General features: G+C 41.9%; 1 protein-coding gene across 1 annotated transcript in view; it reads right to left on the bottom strand.

Moving 5' to 3' along the window:
- The window catches only part of LOC309601993 (dedicator of cytokinesis protein 5), an 84,619-nt gene that overhangs the window by 28,592 nt on the left and 35,096 nt on the right, over positions 1–20,931 (bottom strand). The window contains exons 10-28 of the mRNA XM_082335263.1: positions 20,473–20,602; positions 19,682–19,754; positions 17,986–18,128; positions 17,223–17,348; positions 16,532–16,656; positions 16,054–16,152; positions 13,881–13,953; positions 12,921–13,024; positions 12,082–12,274; positions 10,568–10,665; positions 9,531–9,620; positions 8,287–8,387; positions 5,732–5,866; positions 4,883–4,994; positions 3,650–3,720; positions 2,546–2,652; positions 1,962–2,098; positions 1,178–1,273; positions 162–260 (exon numbers count right to left, since the gene is read on the bottom strand). Coding sequence (XP_082191389.1) covers positions 162–260; positions 1,178–1,273; positions 1,962–2,098; positions 2,546–2,652; positions 3,650–3,720; positions 4,883–4,994; positions 5,732–5,866; positions 8,287–8,387; positions 9,531–9,620; positions 10,568–10,665; positions 12,082–12,274; positions 12,921–13,024; positions 13,881–13,953; positions 16,054–16,152; positions 16,532–16,656; positions 17,223–17,348; positions 17,986–18,128; positions 19,682–19,754; positions 20,473–20,602 — 2,112 coding nt within the window. The remainder of the gene's footprint in view (positions 1–161; positions 261–1,177; positions 1,274–1,961; positions 2,099–2,545; positions 2,653–3,649; positions 3,721–4,882; positions 4,995–5,731; positions 5,867–8,286; positions 8,388–9,530; positions 9,621–10,567; positions 10,666–12,081; positions 12,275–12,920; positions 13,025–13,880; positions 13,954–16,053; positions 16,153–16,531; positions 16,657–17,222; positions 17,349–17,985; positions 18,129–19,681; positions 19,755–20,472; positions 20,603–20,931) is intronic.

The raw sequence follows: 20,931 nt of genomic DNA, 5'->3' as shown, positions 1-20,931 counted from the left end.
TGAATATATCCCCAGGGGCTGCGGCGTTAGGTGCCCATAAGTCATTGCTGATGAATGCAGTATAATCACTCCAAACTGAATACAGTAACTTGAAATGACCTTTCAGAAGCAGAGTGTAATTCTTTACGGACTGAGCTAATCCCCCAGCCAGGCTGACTTACAATAATGTCCTGCCTGGTTTTGAAAGTATTGATGTAATGGTTGTAATGGAAATCATCCATCTGCCTCAGGATGGCTGTCATGCAGGCCACAAAAATGCCCTAGAACAGGAAAAACAAAACATTTGATTATTTTCCTGAATTAAGCACTCTAAGTTCAAAGTGTGGCATATGCTTTCAGAGTTCTGCCTCATCAAATATCACCGATCACAATCCTCCTCATCTATGTGACATCAGTCTCTGAGACTGTTTAGTCTTCTACCCCAAACCAGTCAAGACTTCCTAAATTTCAAGTATGGAGTCTGGGTATAGCTTTCTTTCTCCCCAGGGATCACAGTTTGCCAGAAAAACACATCCTCAAAACAATGGAATATAGGTATGTATACGAACCACTTCATTGTGTCTTAAGAGTCTTTTCCAACCTAAATGATTCTATGATTTTCAAATTTACTACGGCCAACTGTAATTCTCACGGCTGACATACTGGTAATAGCATTAACTTGACCTTAGAGTTATCAGAAATAAGACATTGCTATATACACCCAGCTCTTGATTTCTCTATCTTTCTGTACATGAAGTACAGGGTAAATTAAAACACACCACCTTGCTTACACCTTCTAAGATGCCACACAGTAGTCAGAAATGCCCCTTAGACATGCCTCATCCTTCAGCATTTAATCCTATTCAGCCAAGGTGACAAAAGAGCGTTTTTTCAGCAAAGACTCCTTGTGTATTAAAAACTGCACTGAAACCAAATTCGCTGTGCACAAGGGCCCAAAGGAACTTGAAGTCACAGCAAACTGTGACTCAGTTCAAACTGCTGCTGAAATAGGACAATTTGTATCCTAATACCCGGTCTCAGAAAACCACCAAAAGCCATGTTCTAGTGGCACGGAAGCCCTGCAGGAAATGGAAAGATGATTTCATAAACCACTGCTACACACTGAAATCTCCCAGGAGAATAGATTCCACTATAACAAATGGTAAAGTAATAACTGAAGCAAGTAAAAGGCTCTCACAATGTGTGGAGACTGTCTGCTCATTCCAATCACTGTGCGGTTTATTCTCCTTAGCAGGCGTTCCATGATCAGCTGGATGTGGACAGCAGTGGGTCCCTGGGGATATGCAATAAGGAAAATTTGAGACAGTTCTTGATGTATACTGTTCTACAGAGTGCTCCCTGTGTGGGAGAACTGCCCTGACAGTGGTTAATTGTTATTAGAGGATGCAAAAAAGGAGATTTAAAACACATGAGCAATCGATTCAAATACTGTAGGTATACACTTGGTGGACAGCTAGCATAATTGATCTATACCAGCTTCATTAGTTCATCCTGGCACAGCTAAACTGAACAGCTCTTCAGTTCAAACTATTCTTTTCACAGCAACTTCGAATCAATTTCCATGATTAATGTGGCAAGTAACTGTATTCTCCTGACTGAATAATGATCGTTGTCCCCATTTCATAGCAGAGAAAACGAGAAACCAAATACTTTTATGACTTGCTCCAAATAATTCAACAAGCCACCAAAATAGCTGGGAATAACACTTTGGTCCCTAGAAAGGAAAGTAATTGCTTTTTGTACTGTAGTGATAACCACTAATTCAACCTTTCATGGCTCCTTTTTAGACACAGCTACTTTATGTGCAAAGACGTTCAAAGAACTATACAGCAATGCAACACGATTTCTATAAACATCAGAACTTCGTCATTCTTTAAACCATATGTTGAGAACATTTCTTTGCCATAACTTCTCAAAAGAAGAATTAACCTTAATTTGCACCCTTGACAGTTCATGCTCACCACATCTTTCCGATCCAGGACTTCAAGAACACTGCTAAGTAGCTGTGAGCAGGCCTCATGGTCAGGCTTGTTTGAATTGTCATCCAGCTGGCCACTTAGCTGATCTATTAGTAGCGGCAGAAGAGCATCTCTGCATTCTAAAAAAAAGAAACAGCACCACATCTTGTTGGTCGCCGGAAGTTCTTCAGAATTCAGTATATGTGGGTACCACACAGTAGCTTTCTGCTCATAACTATCTAGGACACCAAAACATGCTTATATCCACTTGAGTTACCACTAACAGACTAGTGACAGTCATAAATTACCTGTAATTACATGTATTGCATCAAATAGCGTGCACTCACCTTCTGCCTCTTTCTAAATCAACTCACTAGATCAAGATCCTGCAGTATTAGGCACTGCATGAAGACTGAACAGCAAAAAAAGTTTCAGTTGTTCCACGGCAAGGAATATTTCTAAAGATGGGTTTAATGGTAGACAACCACTGATGACTGACATAAAGGACATGTGAACTTGAAAGACATTTTTGTTATTAAGGGTGTGTGGCCCCATGCAGAATCCAGAGACTTCAATTTGCTACTTACCAGACTGTTTAAACAGATCACTCTCGACTATCTTGGTCATGCAGTTTAGCTTCTGTCGAACTAACTGGTTGTCAGGAATACTTTGGATAAACTTGCTGAAGAGGACACTAGAGTGCAAACCACAAAGTAAGCAGATGGTCAGCATTTTCACCCAATGTGATTCCATCCTATGCTTACGCTGTCCCGCACCTGGGCAAGTCAAGCAGTTTTGTCACTGTGTGGACACGTTACCTGCAAGTGGTGTCCAGGCAAATTACTATGGAGCCCTAACTTATTTTCAAGAAACTTAGCATAGGACTTTTACTAAAACTCAACAGTATTCAGAAACTGCAGGCTTAAACCTCTTAAAATGAAGCTTGCAACCCAAGACACACTAGACATATCACAGAAGCTTATAAATAGACAATACTATCTGCCTTCCAGTGCCAGCATAAGATAATCATACTTACTTTCATACAAAATGAAAGCAGAATTTTGCAAAGCTTCAGCAGACCACCGCTGAAACTTGAAATACTGCTATATACAATTGCAAGAGCATATCCTTCCAGATGCCCCTTTCATCAAGAGTGATGACTCATTTCAATGTGAGATTCCATTAAATTAAATTCCATGTACATTTGCTGTCTGTCTACTGCTTACGAGCAAATTATTTGTGTCAGAACAAGGAGGCATGGTTGGGAGGTTCTGGGCAAAGCTATGAGCACCAAAGAACAGAAATCCACACAGTGTTGTGAATTTCCTGAATAAATACAACTTTTGTTTTCCTGACCAAGGCTGTGACTTTGTCACACATTTCAGTTTACCTCAGAAGCAATCATTTAAGAATTAGTGGAAACTTGCATAACATTTCAACATATCACTCCCAAGTCCTCAAATTTTGGCTTTCAGTAAAATCTCAAAGTGTCTAAGAAAGAGCAGTTGAGATGCATAAATCCCTTTGAACTAAACTGACTTCCTTTAAAGCCCTGCAAGCACTTCCTCAAATTCACGCACAGTACGAGCATCATCATGTCATAACCAGAGTGGCTGTTTTTAGGAAAGTTTCCAGAATCCTTCCCAACAGATAAGCTGGGTTTAGAGGTCAAACAAGCTTAATATGGTTACCTGAGCTCAACAGGGTCAAATACTAGTTTGACATCATTTATGATACTTGGCAAATACTTTAAAGCTGCACCCTGCAAGAAAAAAAGACAAGGATATGAAACCCACATGGGAACCGGAGTTACACCAGCTAGCTCATTCTAAAAGGGTGTAAAGTCTCAACAACAATGCCCACAGCTCACATGGCAAATCTAGTTTTTGTCAAGAGCAAATATGCAGACACTTGTAGAGAATGGGCTTAAGATCAAATTTATGCATCCAAAGAGCCTCCAGCAACCACATATCTGCAGCGCAGAGAGGAAGAGGTGAAGGAGGAAGGATTCGTAGCCAAGTTCTTTAGTTTTTGCAAACATTCTGCAGTTCCAGGGATTAAGCTCGTTATAGCCTGACATGAAAAGCACTAGTCAGTTAAATTGACTCAGTGTTCCGCATACTTTAGCATGTCCACATATACATCAATAAGTTAACTAGGTACTAGTATGGCTTTCATAAATGTAGCATCCAGACAACCAGGTGCAATAGCAACTAAAGGTCTGTCTATGATGTTCTATGATTGCTGCCAGCAGGTACTCTGACTGCATGAGAATCAAAGTTGGGCTTTAAATCACCCAAGTCCTAATTAAAAGTTTAGAATCAATCTTTCCTTCAAACAGAGAAAAGCATGTTGGCTAGACGAACTGAAATAAAGAAAGTAATCTAAATCGCTGCCTTCAGCAATTTAGCAGCCTCATTGCATGGCTGCTCTGCTCCTCCTCAGAGCATAAACGAAGGTTTATAATCCAGTTGACACCAGAAAAACAAGCAAGTATAAAATCTAAGATACATTTAGAAACCATTTGTTTTTTCATTACTTTCATTCCCAGCATTTAATTGATTTTTGTAGTGGTTTAACATTGCTATCTCCATTACCCTCAAGCTTGGTGTTACACTAGTTGAAGTGTCTTCCACACTGCAGTAGATTACATCTGCATTGGTTGTTAGCTTTCATCCTAGGTGCTGAAGGGTTTTCAGCAAAGCCACAGCTCTCATCTTTATTTGATAAACTTTGGGGTTTAAATACTCCTTTCCTGCCACACACAGCTCATTAAAACAGACATTCGGAGGTGGTGTGACTCATCTGAATGGGTTTTTATGTGCCTCAAAGCTTGTCCCTTTTTCTGTCCCCTCTCCCCTGCCCCGCAACTGTATCAGTTGACCTAATAAAAGATATTACCTCTCCCTGCAAATTATGCATACCTTAATCTTGACAGCCTCCTCTAAAGGCCGGTCCATGAGGACATTGAAGGAGAGGAACAGCTTGCGTATTGCATCATTAAATTCATCCCCATCTTCACTTTTCCCATAAAACCTACAAAGAACAGAAAGAGCTAGTTATACACATAAATCTAGGCTAACAGTGTCACAGTAGCCGAAATATGATTTTATCCTGTGGAACAACATCTTAAAGCAATCTCCTCCTGCAAAGACATGAGTGTAAAACTGGCATTGGGGATTCTGCAGTAATTCCCTGCTAAAATCTGTTAAAAGGGAAAAGCTGTACTTTTTAAACTGCCATTGCATCAAACTGCTTGGGTTCCAAGAATCAAGTAGCTCATTCAGTATTAAACAAAAAAGCCAGAATGAACATGAGAAAAGGACTCCGAAGATTCACTGTCAATCTTTGAAACCATGTTTTGAGGCTATGGTAAAACCACTGCTGTTGACTATATCCTAACCAAACGTGTCGCCTTCACCTCACCTAACAAGTAACCACGTGTGTATTTGTTTCTTAAAGTTTCTTAAAATGAGGAAGTCATTCCATGTTTGTTTGTTGGTTTGTTTTTTCATTAATAACAGGTTCCTTTTCAGCGCTACCATATGCTGCTTATGGCATGTTACAGGTGACTAAAAGGATTTTTTCAAATTAGGTATTTCAATTTTTACTCAACTTATTTTCTCCAGCTGTAGACAAAGGGCAGAAAGACACTCTTAAAAATTCAAGGGTAGAGGATATGCTGAAGAATATCCCCTCTAGTGGTGTTGACTGGAAGCAACTTCAGTGACTTCCAAAAGGAGACATAAGGATGGCAATGACCTTGGTCTCACCTCAGGTACAATATTCGTGACTGAACAATGAATCGGAATAGGTACTTCAAGGCTTTCAGAGCAGCAAATAGCAATTCTGTCTTGCTGGAGTCATCAGCATTTCCCACGTAACAGTTCAGTACTTTGGTGAGTTTCCTATGGAAATAAAACGAAAAGGAGAATAAATATAGACACGGTTAAGTTTCTGTGTAAGTCCAGCTTCCTGATTCCAGAAAGCAGCTACAGGCTAATAAATAGATAACAGACAGGGATTCCTCTTCACAGCCTATTTCCTTCTGAAGTCTTTGGCTTCACGGGATGCCAGATTTTCATAACCAGTTCATGAATTCTCAGAAAAGTCTACAAATTTGTCTACAAATTCCAACTTCTTGATCCATTTGTTTTTTTTTCCCTTCCTTAAAAGGAAGTTTTCAGGAAGCTGGAAAACCCATTACTACTGAAAGTGGACCGACACCTTCTCCACGTGTTCGCATTCTCACGTGTGGAGCGCAAAGTTCTGAAGCAATACTTGCCGAATGCTTTGAGAACTGTGGACAGAAGTTGCATAAACACATTTGAGTATTTGCTATCTAGTCTCTGCCGAAACAGATCAGGATCTTCTGTGAGTGTTATGGCAGTTAATATTCAGGCAAAATCCTCTTCATTAAACAACTCACAGCACCCAAAGCGGTGTGAGAGCGATAGCCAAGTATACAACAGCTTTTGCACTTGCTTGCTCTGCTTGCCACACTGCCAGCATCCAATTCCCTGCTTTGCCAAATTCCGGCATGTGGAGCACGCCAAGGACACTATATAATATTATAGTCCACTTGGCATTATGCAGATACCACATTGTCAAGCTAAGCTGGAAAGAAAGGGAAGGGAACAACAAAGCTAAGATACAGTGTGCTCATTAATCAAAGTTTATTTATAGTAAAGAGAGATAAGAATGATGATTCTTCCAGAGGTTACAGGGAAGAAGGAAAAGGAAACCATATGCAAGTAGTGATCGTGTGGCCAGGGCAGGGAAGCAGGCGGCAGGAGGTGGGGACTTCAGAGCTTTGTGAAATCGTGTTTCCTCACAGAATTATCTTTAGGTTGACAGCCACAAAAGAGGCTGAATACTCAGGACTAGGAATTCATGCGTATCAGTAAAAATAACAAGAGATTTTTAGAGGGGAAAAGGAGTTTGGTTTCTGGTTTTGCCCTCCATATTGGCTCCAGTTTTAACTTTTTAGTTGCTTGTTACCATGAGGTAATGACCTTCGGGTTGAGGGGCACTAGATCAAGGAGCTGGAAAGTCAAGAGATGTGGGTGTTACTCCTGGCTTCTCCACCAACTTCCTGGGTATCATTGGGCACATAAGCCATGACTAGCTACGGCACTTAAACAATTGCCTTATTTTTAAGCACATGAAGTCAACAGGTTGACTGAAAGGACTAGAGTTTTCACATGTACCTAAATAAACTCTGCGCATCAGCTTTTTCCTTCCCTGATAAAATAGGGCTAACGATTGTGAGCTGAATTTTTTAAACTGCTTTGAGTTCCACAGATAAAAACATTACAGGGAAACAGAATTACTCCTGCTGTCTGTACACACACATCCAAATGTGAAGAATTGCAAATTTCTTCTAAACACGTGACAGTCTATGTGAGAGAATTTCAATATGTAAGTGTAATCTCATGTAATCGACATGTTTTAAACCCCACCATGACATTTAGCCCTTTTCTGAAGTCTGTGGCCTCCTCAACCTGCCTGGTTGTAGGTAGACAGTGGAGGGAGGTGAACACCATTCTTATCTCTGCTACCATCAACCACAATGTCGCTCATATTATTTCAGCCATGTACGGTTCTGCTTCTGCTCCCCGTGACCCCGTTCAAACATACTCCTAAAATAGGAGTACAAAGTATAGAGACCATTTAAAATTTTCTTCTGCTCAAAGTAATTCTGGGGTAGGCTGGATTGAAAAGGTTGAGGCAGATACTGGCAAGACAAAACAGTTCCATGAGCAGCAATACCTATCAGACCGGATTTCTTAAGAATTTGTGTTCTTTCATCAATTTCCACCACCCTCCCACATACCGACTTACGATACTTTCCGTTGCCTTCTGCATATACCTGTAACCACCACCCCTACCCCCCTGTCTCCACCAACCTTTTAGCAGCAATACTAGACCAAAGCACTCGCAAGTTATACGGGAGAGATGTACACTGACTGACTGCATGAACCTGTGTTCAATAGGAAATCAGGCTGAAAAACATGAAGAGGCTTTGTATAGCACAAACACACACACACACACACAGAGGACTACAAAGACAGTCTGAACCACAGTCTGATACAGGATTTTCCATGATAGCAATCTCTTTTCCTTACAGAAAAAAATTCTTAAAATAGAAACTTTTTACAGGGTAAGAGTAATTACAGGGTTTCTTTCTCTCCTGAAAGCAGAGAAGAATAGGGCGGAACACTCATCTGGTCTATGCTGCCTTTATCACATTAGCGTAGTTGGCCAAAATTATCAGTGAGACACTGTCTGAACGACAGCTTGTGGGTTTGTGGTGACCAGTACTTACACGTATGCCAGGGTTGCGCTGAAGTGCTTATAAATATAAGTTTCAAGTACAGTGTTGAAATGCTGGAACTTGATGTCTCCGATCAAAGAAATAATAAATACCTGCCAAAAATTCAAAAGCAAACAGATGTACAGAGCCGCACAACCCCTAACACGCACAAACATAACTCAGTCTCTAATTGCATGTCATTTATTTTGCTGGGTCATGGTTTTGGTTTGTTTGTTTCTCTAATAGCATTAATGCTACAGATAGTGTTGTTCATATTCTAGTAGTGACTAAATACTGTGGGGTGTGTGACTACATCATTGCTCAGAGGGAAGGTAGGCCATAGCAGCGTTTAGATAGGAAATCTTAGAGAGAAAGGGAGCTACTCCACAAAGCAACAACAGCGATACAGGAAGCAGCACTACTTACAGTCTTTGTGTGACACTGTCATAGCACAGGTTAAATAGGCACAGAGCTGCTGAAGGCCGTTTTTCAAAGCTAAGAAACAATGCTTTTCAGGCTAGAACTTGAGATTCTGATCATTCATACTCATAGCAAACACTCAGTCCTGTTACTACAATGACATGTATTAGAGCCAGGACATTCTGTCCCCCTATATGCACTCCCCCCACCAATGCCAGCTGGATACATCTGACTTCACATTTCTCCCTAAACTGTCAATTACGTATTTGCTGGCCAGCATGAAGCACACAACTTTGTTACTGCACACCAAATCCAGTGCCTTTCACAAACCTACTAAGCAGCCTCTCCAAAGATGCAGAATAATCCTTGTGGAGTCTTTTGCTCGGTCATTACAATCCTTCTATAAAGGTTCAGAGGAGCAGTCATCCCTACTGCCTGCGTACCGGGCTAGGATTTAGGGAACATAGGTTCTATTCCCACCATAGCCACAAATCCTCCTCCGTCATGACCCTGAACAAATCGTTTCACTTTGTGCTTCAGATAGATAATACAGCTTTTCTCTTTTGTAAATTGCCTTAATGCAAGAAGGTTTTTGAAGAAATTACTATACATTATGTAAACAGTTATTACTGTTCTCACTGTGGTCACTAAAAAGCTCAATGCGTATCTCAGTCCTAGCTCCTGAAAATGCCTCTAAGAAGTGTTTAAATATAATTTATTTCTCAGAGCAAAATACCAATCACTCATCTAAAGGAATCACCAGGAACAGACTGAAAATGTGGCTGAAAAACAAATACTCCCAATGCACACACACAGACAAAAAAAGACTCACTAACCAGTGCATCAAACACAAGGAAGTCATAGGTTTCATTTTCTGACATTTCCATCATTATGTTGAAAAGTGCATCAAGGGTGTCTTGCAAAAACTAGAGGGGAAAAAATAAAATAGTAAAAAGGCAGGAAAAGACTACTACTTCTGGAATCCTGCAGACGAGCCTACTCTTTTGGATCATTTTTCCCCCCTCCAACCTTGCTCAGTTGAACTGTAAAAGCTGTACATGAAAGAACATTTAAAAAGGGATCTTAGTCCTGTATTCATTCACATGCTCGTCATGATCATCACGCTATTCTCCCTCACTACAGCAAGAGGATCTTGTCTTATCAGCTCTAAATGGCCCCACTTTCTTTTCTGTTTTGTTGCCTGTTTACCTAGCAAGAGACCTATTCAAGGCACTTAATTCTGTCCACACAGTTTAAGCTTGCACTAGGCCAAATCGACCACATACACTGTACTAAGGCATAACATTTTACATAAAGACTGGTTTGCAACGACACAGCATTTACTTCAGTTGTTCAGCAGTTAAGTAAAACCATGACCTTGCGTAATCCCAAAAGATCCCCACTTGGAACTACGGGAAGTCTTACCTCCTAAATCCTTCAGCAGACTATTTTCTGTGGTGCTTCAGCACATTTCAGGTCTATTCCCCATGGTACTCTGATTATAAGCTCTTTGAGCCTTCTCTGCACTCTGTTCCTAGATCCACAGCAAGTCCCTATCCACAAAGGAGGCCCAGAGCCCCTACTGAAAATTAAGTTAGGCTTTGAATGTATCTTCCATTTCATAAGGATTCAGGGGAAAATAAAGTCACCACTATCTCCCCAATCCTGGCAACATTTAACTTTGTAATTCTGGTGAATTCCACTAAGGAGAGCAAAGCATACCTTTTGTTCTCCTGTTGCTCAGCAGCTGAAACAGCTCTCCTAGCCTATATAGAGAGCTTTTGGGTTCAACACAATTACAACCCTTCAAGGTCAACATCAAGCACGTACAGAAGTGTTTGCATAACAAGGAGACTCAAGTCTCTATGCATACCTTTACAATTTCTCCTCCTTCCACCTCCATTAGCTTCCTTAGGTTGTGAGCTATGTTCTGAGAGTTAGAACGCCAGTTCAACAAACCCAGCAGGTCAACTAGCAAGGAGAGAACATCAGCAATTAGAAACAGATTACAACACCACAGCTGACTTAATGGCTGCAGAACAATACAGAACAAGTACTAGAGGTTATTTTTAGAATCGGCTTACAAGGAAAAGTCACACTGACATACAGAACATTACCTTGCGATGGTTCTTTTGTCTTGGCAAGAAAGTTAAGTTTTGCTATAAATGGAAACTTCAGTGTAATTTGATAACGCAAGGCATTTGGTAGACAATTTTGCAGGCTTCTCATTCACTCAAGAGAAGGTATCTCAAGCTAGGAATGCTATTAAGAGTGCATGACTTTTCTTACTAATGCTTGTGTTTACTTTAGAGCAGCCTCTTGGAGATTGTTCTTAAAGTTGAAATTGAAACCTCTTGTATAAATTACATGAAGCTGCAGAGCTGTTTATCATAATTCTGGGACATCCCAGGACCTCAGGTTTAGTTACAAACTACAGTTGAGGCTTTCAAAGAAGTCTAGCAGGTTTCATACACATCTTCCATGTTAATGAAATATGTACATCATCTCCATTCTGAAACTAAATTAATTTACTACCTTCAGATATAAGAATACATGTGAAACTTAACAGCCTTGATAAAGAATGCCACATTCAGAAACAGGGGGTACATGCAGGAGAGCAGAAAGATGCAAACGTGCTTCGCCTGCACGTCAGACAGGATAATGAAAGTCGGATTCACTCCTCATGCACGTGGATGTATCAGGATGGTGTTTAACTTAAGCTAACTGGCCAAGCTCAAACTGCGAGCAGAACAACAGCTCATACCCATCTCCCAGCAGCTACACAGGTACACCTTGATGGAGCCACAGCTGGTGTCATTTTCACATTCTTTCCCGAAGTCAGAAAGTACGTTACACCAAGAGCCTTCCAGAGCTACCGGAAATCTCGCATCATTTACCAGCACGTACTGTATTCATCCACATATCTACATCATCCTTCATTTTGACCACTTTGGCAGCACGCAAAGCAGAGTTACTGCATAACAGCATGCTGAACAGTTCAGTTCCAACTGCGACATTCTTAACAGGCAGAGGACAGAAGATAATTAACCTTAAACATAAAGGATTCTGAAAACACAAATACACCGTCACAGACGGGTGCCATTTCTATACGTGACGACAAGCCTGTTAGATTTAACACTGGTAGTTTGGATAAAATATTCATGTGACATGGTCTCTCATGGCTTCGTAAACATCTTTGTAGCTTGTACAGGCAACATGATGCCAACAATGTTGGGATTGGGCTGCCACTGACACATGAAACAGCAAGATTAAAGCTAAAGCACTGTGCCCACACATGCTGCAATGCCAAAAATTTGCGTAAGGAAAGTGCCCTCTTTACTTCAAACATACAGCGTGACACCGCTAGGCTGCTAATGCAAGACCTACCATTCTGGGTAAGTTTGGTGGAGCAGATCAAAGTGGCAATCTGGAAGCTGTCTTTTGTACTATCTTTAGTGGGTGTGAAGTTGGCTAGATGGTGCAGATTTTTCCCCGAGGGGGCCTCCTTCTCCTCCATCTCCGTTTTGGTACAAGGAAGAGTTAAATAGCATTTAGCATCTTCCATTTTCTTGTTATCACCCTGTTGGTTGAATACAGCCAAGGCAATGGTTATCTCACACTGAACACACCTCATCTGACCTCTTGCAGTTCTCATTTGCAGACACATTTCAACACAGTGACAGCCCGAGAGGGCTTTAAACACCTTTTCATGTCTATAGTTGTTTACTCATATTGTCCATTTTGGGCCTCTAACTTTAGGGAACAGAAGTTGCCCATACTACCAATGAACTAAGCTCTTTTCAGAGTGATTCACACCACAGAATTTAGGAGGCTTTCTCACTTCATAGCTTTCTGCTGCAATTCATTAATTTTTTCCTCTTACTGTGATTAAAGGCACCAGGTCTCTCTTCCCATCACACACGGATCCTCCAAAGCAGGTGTTCACCAGGCCTGTTTGTTGCATGCCGTCTAGGTGAACGATGAGGAAAAATGCTCTATACAGACACGTACAAGGATGTAACAGATTTGTCTACTTGCAGTCAGAAAACCCATTAGTGAAAGCAGAGCTGAGAGTGACTTATTTAAAAAAAAAAAATTACTGTCCTGTTATCTGAGAAAAATTATTAAAAATCGCTGCAATTATGATGTTTACATTGCTAGGAAAAAAGTCAGCCAAGAGTTTTGATTAGTTAAACAAAAGTGAAAACTGCAAATGCCCAAGCTACCTTATAAACAATCAAATTGTGTTTGCCATCTTGCAGTGTTGTTCCATCTGCATTCATCAACTTCACAAAGCCCACGCCAAAAGCTCTCTCAGACTTATCTCTAGCTGTAAACAGAAAAAATCTTTATTAGGAATAGTCTTGTTTATGCCCATGCTATCCATAATGCAGCTCTCTAACTACATGCAGCTTCTTTATTTAATAGCATCACACAATAATGTGATGGAGCTAGCAAACTGTGATCCACAGTAGAAAGAGCTCTCTTTCTTTCCCCCTCATCTCAAGGCACTTAATAGCTATCTGCAACTACACAGAAACCTAAAGAATCTCTCGCCACACAATTTTGGTGGTTAATTGTGCTGCTAGATGGACATATATAAAATTGTATAGATATTTTGGTTAGGATTTTGCGAATCTGCTTGTGAGGTATGGATGTGGAAGTATGTCACTGCATCTCCCAGGTACCTTGAGAGAATTTTTTTTGAGAGCCTTTGAAGGGCTTAGTCTCACATTATTGATCTTGTTTCAGGGCTCTGAAGTCATTTGATGAAACTTCTGGCTCTAACTTTCTCATTAGCCTTTCATTAACCTAATTAGTAATCCTCCTATAGGAAGACCAGTAGAAGTCCACCAGGCCTTGCAGTGAATTTTGTGAAGGCCCTGAAATAAATTAAAAACACCACCATACACTGAGAAGCCAAAGCATCAATAAGCATTGACAACTGTCTTTCAAGGGGGCTAACATGTTGTTCCCTATCTAATTTCAGTTTTAGAACAAAACCAGCACCAAACCTTTTTTAAGGCTGTAAAAAGTTTGAATTCTTTTTCTTTGCTTGCAAGAAAATCCACAACACTGGAAATAAGTAGAAATGCAAGCGCTACAACTTTGGCGGATACTCAGAAAATCTCAATGAGGGTAGGAAGAGTACAGTACTCCTGCAGATCTTCGTTTCTGATACTTACATTCCTGTGATGACCGATGACGGAAAGTGAATCTTAAATGGCAACGACTGACTTCTTCTATTGCAATGGACACCTGCACACGATAACACAATGAAAACCGCAGCACCAGCATTCTCTATCTCCAGTCGTAGAATCATAGAATCGTTAAGGTTGGAAAAGACCCTTAAGACCATTGAGTCCAACCATTAACCCAGCACTGCCAAGTCCACCACTAAACCATGTCCTCAAGCACCACGTCTACCCGTTCTTTAAATACCTCCAGGGATGGAGACTCAACCTCTTCCCTGGGCAGCCTGTGCCAGGGCCTGACCACCCTTTCGGTGAAAAAGTTTTTCCTAATATCCAACCTAAACTTCCCCTAGTGCAACTTGAGGCCATTTCCTCTCATCCCATCGCTTGTTACTTGGGAGAAGAGACCGAGCCCCACCTCGCTACAACCTCCTTTCAGGGAGTTGTAGAGAGCAATACGGTCTCCCCTCAGCCTCCTCTTCTCCAGACTAAACAACCCCAGCTCCCTCAGCCGCTCCTCATAAGACTTGTGCTCCAGACCCTTCACCAGCTTCGTTGCCCTCCTCTGGCCACGCTCCAGCACCTCCATGTCCTTCTTGGAGTGAGGGGCCCAACACTGAACACAGAACTCGAGGTGCGGCCTCACCAGTGCCCGGTACAGGGGCACTGTCACCTCCCTGGTCCTGCTGGCCACGCTATTCCTGATACAAGCCAGGATGCCATTGGCCTTCTTGGCCACCTGAGCACACCGCTGGCTCATGTTCACCCCCAGGTCCTCTTCAGCCAGGCAGCTCTCCAGCCACTCCTCCCCCAGCCTGTGGCGTTGCATGGGGTTGTTGTGACCCAAGTGCAGGACCCGGCACTGAGCCTTGTTGAATCTCATACAGTTGGCCCCGGCCCAACGATCCAGCCTGTCCAGGTCCCTCTGCAGGGCCTTCCTACCCTCCAGCAGATCGACACGTCCACCCAACTTGGTGTCATCTGCAAACTTACTGAGGGTGCACTCGATCCCCTCCTCCAGATCATCAGTGAAGATACTGAACAGGACCGGCCCCAACCCTGAGCCCTGGGGAACACCGCTCGTGACCGGCCACCAACTGGATTTGACTCCATTCACCACCACTCTCTGGGCTCGGCCGTCCAGCCAGTTTTTAACCCAGCGCAGAGTGCACTTATCCAAGCTGTGAGCAGCCAGCTTCTCCAGGAGAATGCCGTGGGAGACAGTGTCAAAGGCCTTACTAAAGCCCAAGTAGACAACATCCACAGCCTTCCCCTCATCCACTAAGCGGGTCACCTTGTCACAGAAGGAGACCAGGTTAGTGAAACAGGATCTCCCTTTCATAAACCCATGCTGGCTGAGCCTGATCCCCTGGTTGTCCCGCACGTGCCGCATAATGACACTCAAGATGATCTGCTCCATGACCTTCCCTGGCACCGAGGTCAGGCTGACAGGCCTGTAGCTCCCTGGATCCTCTTTCTGACCCTTCTTGTAGAGGGGCGTCGTATTTGCTAACTTCCAGTCATGTGGGACCTCCCCGGTTGACCAGGGCTGCTGATAAATGATGGAAAGTGGCTTGGCCAGCTCCTCTGCCAGCTCCCTCAGTATCCTCATGTGGATCTCCTCTGGCCCCATGGACTTGTGAGCATCCAGGTGGAGGAGCAGGTTGGTGACTGCCACCTCTTCAACAACTGGGACTTCACTCTGCATCCTATCTCCATCTCCCAGCTCAGAGGCCTGAAAACCCCGAGGATGACCAGTCTGACTATTAAAGTCTGAGGCAAAGAAGGCATTAAGTACCTCTGCCTTCTCCTCTTCCTTCATGGCAATGTATCCCTTCGCATCCAACAAAGGAGGTATATTCTCCTTGGCCCTCCTTTTGTCGCTGATATATTTGTAGAAACATTTTTTGTTATCTTTAATGGCGGTGGCCAGTTTAAGTTCTATCTGGGCCTTCGCCTTTCTAATCTTCTCCCTCCATAACCTCTCACAACATCCTTGTGGTCCTCCTGAGTTGCCTGCCCCTTCTTCCAAAGGCGGTAACCTCTCCTTTTTTTCCTGAGTTCCAGTCAATTTACAGGACATTCTGATACTGATGCGCCTACTGATTTTAAATTAGTTCCATTTTCTACACAAAGGAAGCAAGACTGTAAATTACACTCTTACCTTTACAGTTTCATACCAGCAAGGCTGCTTGACTTGGTAATAAACAACAGACTTATATTCGGAGACACCTTCATAACCAGCACCAGGATGGATAGCTTTCTTTGGACAAAAAGACAAGGGGAGGAGGGAAAAGGGAAAGGTAAGGTCTAGAATGAAAGCAAAAAGTATCTTAGGTCAGAAAATTTCAAAGCATGTAACTGTCAGTTACTCAAAGTCTATGCCTCACAGCCAAAGGAACGCAACATGTGTCACCTCTTTGAAAGTTTTACAGAATCTTTAAAGATTTGCTCACATCTCTTATTAATGTAAAAAAAAAAAAAGTCAGTGAGTATTCAAATTCGGTCACTGAGATCACCTATAATAGCTCTTGTTCATTATCACACAGTCCTTGCATAGAGTTGATAAATAAGAACCTATGGACTGGAGCTATCATCTAGCAAACACACAGCCTTGTGACCTCCTGCAAAGGCCATCATACCTCTTGGAGATTTCCATCTTCATCATGTACAGACATGGTGACTTCTACATTCTTGGGAGTCTTCTTCTTCCCTTTGTCAAACTCCCCTTGTATCAGGGTGACGTAGATATCATTTCGAACATCACCTAAAATTCATAGTGCTTAATGAGCTGTTTTTCTCATACAGACGGTTGTACAGGTTAACATTTAACATCCTTGGGTACCACCTTATCCTTTTCTTCTTCTTAGCCTTTACTGATACCAGGTAATTAACGACACCCAACATCACACCATTTCATCTTCATCTCAAATTATACAAAAGTCTTTAAAAATGTACCATTCTCCTTTTTTTTAAACCTCTGTCTTTACGTAACTTTTTTTTTTTTTTTAATGCAATGAGCTCTATAGGGCAAAATCCCCTTTGAATGGATTAAATAGAGCAGGGTCAAACCTACAGGCAACAAAAATGTCTCTTGGACTAAGCAGAAATTTTCTTCCAAAAAGTACACACACTATCATTTTTCAGTGTAAGAAAGGAAACTTACATTTTCAACTTCTTTGACAAAAAAAAAATAAAAGACTGGCTGGATGTTTCAAGAAAAATGAAAACAAATTTTTTGATGGCTTTAAAATAAATCTGTTTATAGCAGAAATTCTAGAATTTCATCTGGGTCTTGCGCTCCACAGAAGCGTGGAGGCATATGGTACCTACCAGGAAGGATTATCTCAGGGAATCCCATTTTGCGAGCCACAGCAGTGGATCTGTCTACAAGGTGGGAAAAATCCTTTTGAACCTGCACTAGATCGCCAGGAAGCAGTTTCAGGGAGACCCAAAGACCTAAGAAAAGAAAGGTAACACTTGTCTACTGAGAAAAAAAAAAAAAAAAGAAAGTATAAACCCATGAAATTTAAGCCTATGCTTAAGAGAAACCATTTCTTCATGTGATCTCCATGCCTTAAATATCCCAAGCTGGTTCTCAGTTGGCCCAGTTCTCTCTCCCCCTAACAGTGGCGAAGACCTTACAGGGTAGATTCTCTGAAGTAAAATACAAACTTTCTGAGATGAATCCGCTAGTGTATTTGAGTAAGGCCAGACACACAAGCAAGAGCAGAAGAATCCTGAATAATGCAGTTTAAAAAGCCATTTAGAATATGCAGTCATATTCACTTAAAAATATTTTATGTCCATATAAACAGGTTTATCCTAAAAATATCACCTTATTTGCTAAATAAGTCACAGCGAGAGAAGTTCTTTTCACGTAAGAACAGCTCCTGTTTTGATCTTTTTTTAGCTCCCAATCTGCTGGGATGACAGACAGCCATTACAAAGACCACACGTTTGGCTCAGGGAAGGTAGCAAACTCCAGTAAGACTTGATCTCTGGACTTTCACAGGTCATTTATTTTCCTTTGTAAGCACGGGGAACCCTTCCCCGCACCAGGTTTTTACATTAGCTTCTCGTCTGACTGTTGTACCTTGCCCTTTATGATTCACTTCCTTTGCAGCGATGACTTTGTTGAAGACAGAAGTGAGGGGCTCATTTTCTCCAATCACATGAGAAGTTATCAGTGGGGACATGATTAGCTGTCTCTGTCTGATGTATGTTTCCATGGCAATCCTGAGAAGAACAACAATAGAGACCGGGAAGCAGACAGACTAACATCAAACATGTGCTCTGCAAGAAGAGGGCTGGCCAACAGCTGACTGTTTTCCAAAGACTTTTTTTTTTTTTTAAAGGATTCCATGGGAATTTTTTTTTCTTTTTCACCTGCACAAACCCAATGGCAATACATATAAACTCTCAAACTAGGAAATACATCACAGTGCTAGCTCACGCTTAGGATAAGTAACATTGACCCAAAGACTCCATGACTACATTTGTATCATACTGAAATACCAGCCTACAGGACGACCATAAACATAGCCAGCTCTACTTTGGTCTTGTTTTCCATCCACAGACTGACTGCCTTGCCGACCTGTGAGAACAAGTCCAGCTATGGGCTACCACGCAGGAACAGCTCAGCACAGAGCCTTGCGCTCCCATCAGATGAGCTGAGCCCTGTCTTCAGGTGTGCCTCAGAGCTGTCCCTAAGAGACTATGTAGATTAACCAGGGATAAGTTAACGTAACTAACGACTGCTGTGAGAACATACGAGTGATGAACCTATCCCTAAACACAAACACGCGTATTGAGCTTTGCATCTTGAACCCGACTTCACTCCTGTACCCACACCCTCAATAATGAACCAAAGCAGACACAAAACGAGGTCTCCACAGGCTCCCCATCCTTGTAGAGGTGACCAGATTTGGATATAAACTCAGCCTCATTAGAACAGAAGCAAAATGAGGTGGGGGGGAAGGTAGCAGACTAACATTATCTTGCAAAGGAAAAGACATCCTTCTTTCCAGCCCTTCAGGCCCTGAAAGGGTGGGGGGGAAACAAAGCCCCACACAATCTCCCCTGAAAATACCTTGTAATAACATATGGCTACACCAAATGGATTGCTATATTTAGGACTGTAACAACATGGCTAAGTCTACCCAAACAAGCTTCATTTTAATTACTGGAATGTGCCGAAAAAGTGAGCAATCAGAGAGCAGGCAGAACACACAAGTCTAACTAGCAATACGGGAACGCAAAAGACTTTTGGGCTTGAATTTCTTTCCCAGAAAGAGGGAGAAATCCCTTTCCTATTGTCCTCTGAATCTCCCTTACAAGGTAATCTGGAAAGTTAAGAGGCAGACAATACGCAGGGTCCTGCACAATAGTGACAAGGAGGAGTTGCGTTCTCTACGCTCAGGTCTTTCTGAAAATCTTGCCTCTTAACCCCCTAATGGTTTTGAAGGTCACATCCCTCAGACCCCACAACGTTATTTTGCACTGTGCTCTTCTTTCTTACCTCAGATGATAATGGGTACCTAGCAATTTCAGCTGCATTGCCAAAACTCCCTAAGCAATTTAGGCTGTCATACAGACATGTAAATCAAGGGAACAAAGGCTTCAGAGGACTGACAAAAATCTTTTCCTTCAAAGAGCTGACTACTGCCATAAGCTAATCTATTTGTAGAGACCTTGGTACACTGCCAGGCTCCCATACAAATTTGTCCTTCTCCAAAGGACAACTGCTTTAAATAAGCCAGATGTGATGAACTCTGAAGTCCAGTACTTACTGCTGAAATGGAATAAAATGTTGCTTTTCCTCATCATCCACCTTTCCGTGTATGATATCAGTGATGTCCATCACTGCAATGACACAAGTTCATCACATAGTTTTGCCAAGTTGCTAAAGAATACAGAGAGCGCTTTCCCCTATCAGAATGGAAACAACAGTTGCTTATTTTGGGCCAATGCCACTCATGACAGCAACAGAGCGCACCACTCTCATCTTAACTTTTTAAAAAGCACCTTTTCATTGATTCAGCCTATGGTAATGAATGTGAATATACTCTCTGACAATAAACAGGTGGGACCCAGGCATTTCAAGGCAAAGAAGCTACACTTAGATTTCAAATGCTGATTATTTTTAAATTGTTTTTCACCACAAACTTCATGCAAGTCTCTTCACAAGAGATCACAGGAACTGAACAGGAACTGGATGTCTCATTCACCAAGGCTCCTTTAAAAACTGCAGCTTTACCCCACTAGTCATGAGGAGCAAATCCCTCTTTGACAAAGATCTGAAAAGTCTATGGCACTGATGGCAGCGTGTTATCTTTTTAGGCGGTGACAAAACAAAAAGTGAACAGTAACAGGATTTCATCTTCATATACAGCTTTCTTTATAAGTTCTTAAAGGGGTACTATATGCAGCTCAGTATCAGAATCTCCATTTTAAAGCCAGAGATGCTGACACGAAGAGATTAGTAGGCTTTGCTGACATACAGCATATATTTCCCAATTCCTAGCCCACTGTCCCAGTCACTGGGCCGTGCTATTTTCTCCATTGATGGAATCTGTCATACCTGCCACACCAAAGGGCCTCCGGAGTCCACAAGTATGTTTCTTCCCATCTTTCAGCTCCATATGCCCCACCCTCACAATCTGACACACCAAGCTGATTTTTGGTCTGATCAAGTCAGAACTGCTTAAATCCTAGAAATTAATTAAAATAAAGTTGTATCAATCTGTTTTATGAATGGAAGAGAAGACGACAGAGAGAGTAAGGCTTTTTTGTTAGATTGTACACACATACAAGAGGAAATCTATAATTTTTTAGAAAGTAAAACCTGCTCCCTTTGAGCCCTAAGGGGAAAAAAAAAAAAAAAAACCACCACAAAAAACCAACAACAAAAAACTACAAAAACACTAGCAATTTCGACACAGCAATTTCTAAACATCCCATTACTCTTTGATAACACACCCCAGCAACAGTACTGGAAGGAGAGTAAAGGATGTTAAATCCTGATGACCAGGCAGGTAGT

Source organism: Platalea leucorodia (genome assembly GCF_965183815.1).
Source record: "Platalea leucorodia genome assembly, chromosome: W".
NCBI lineage: Eukaryota > Metazoa > Chordata > Aves > Pelecaniformes > Threskiornithidae > Platalea > Platalea leucorodia.
Note: the sequence above shows the minus strand (reverse complement) of the source record. Positions and strands in the feature narration are given on the sequence as shown.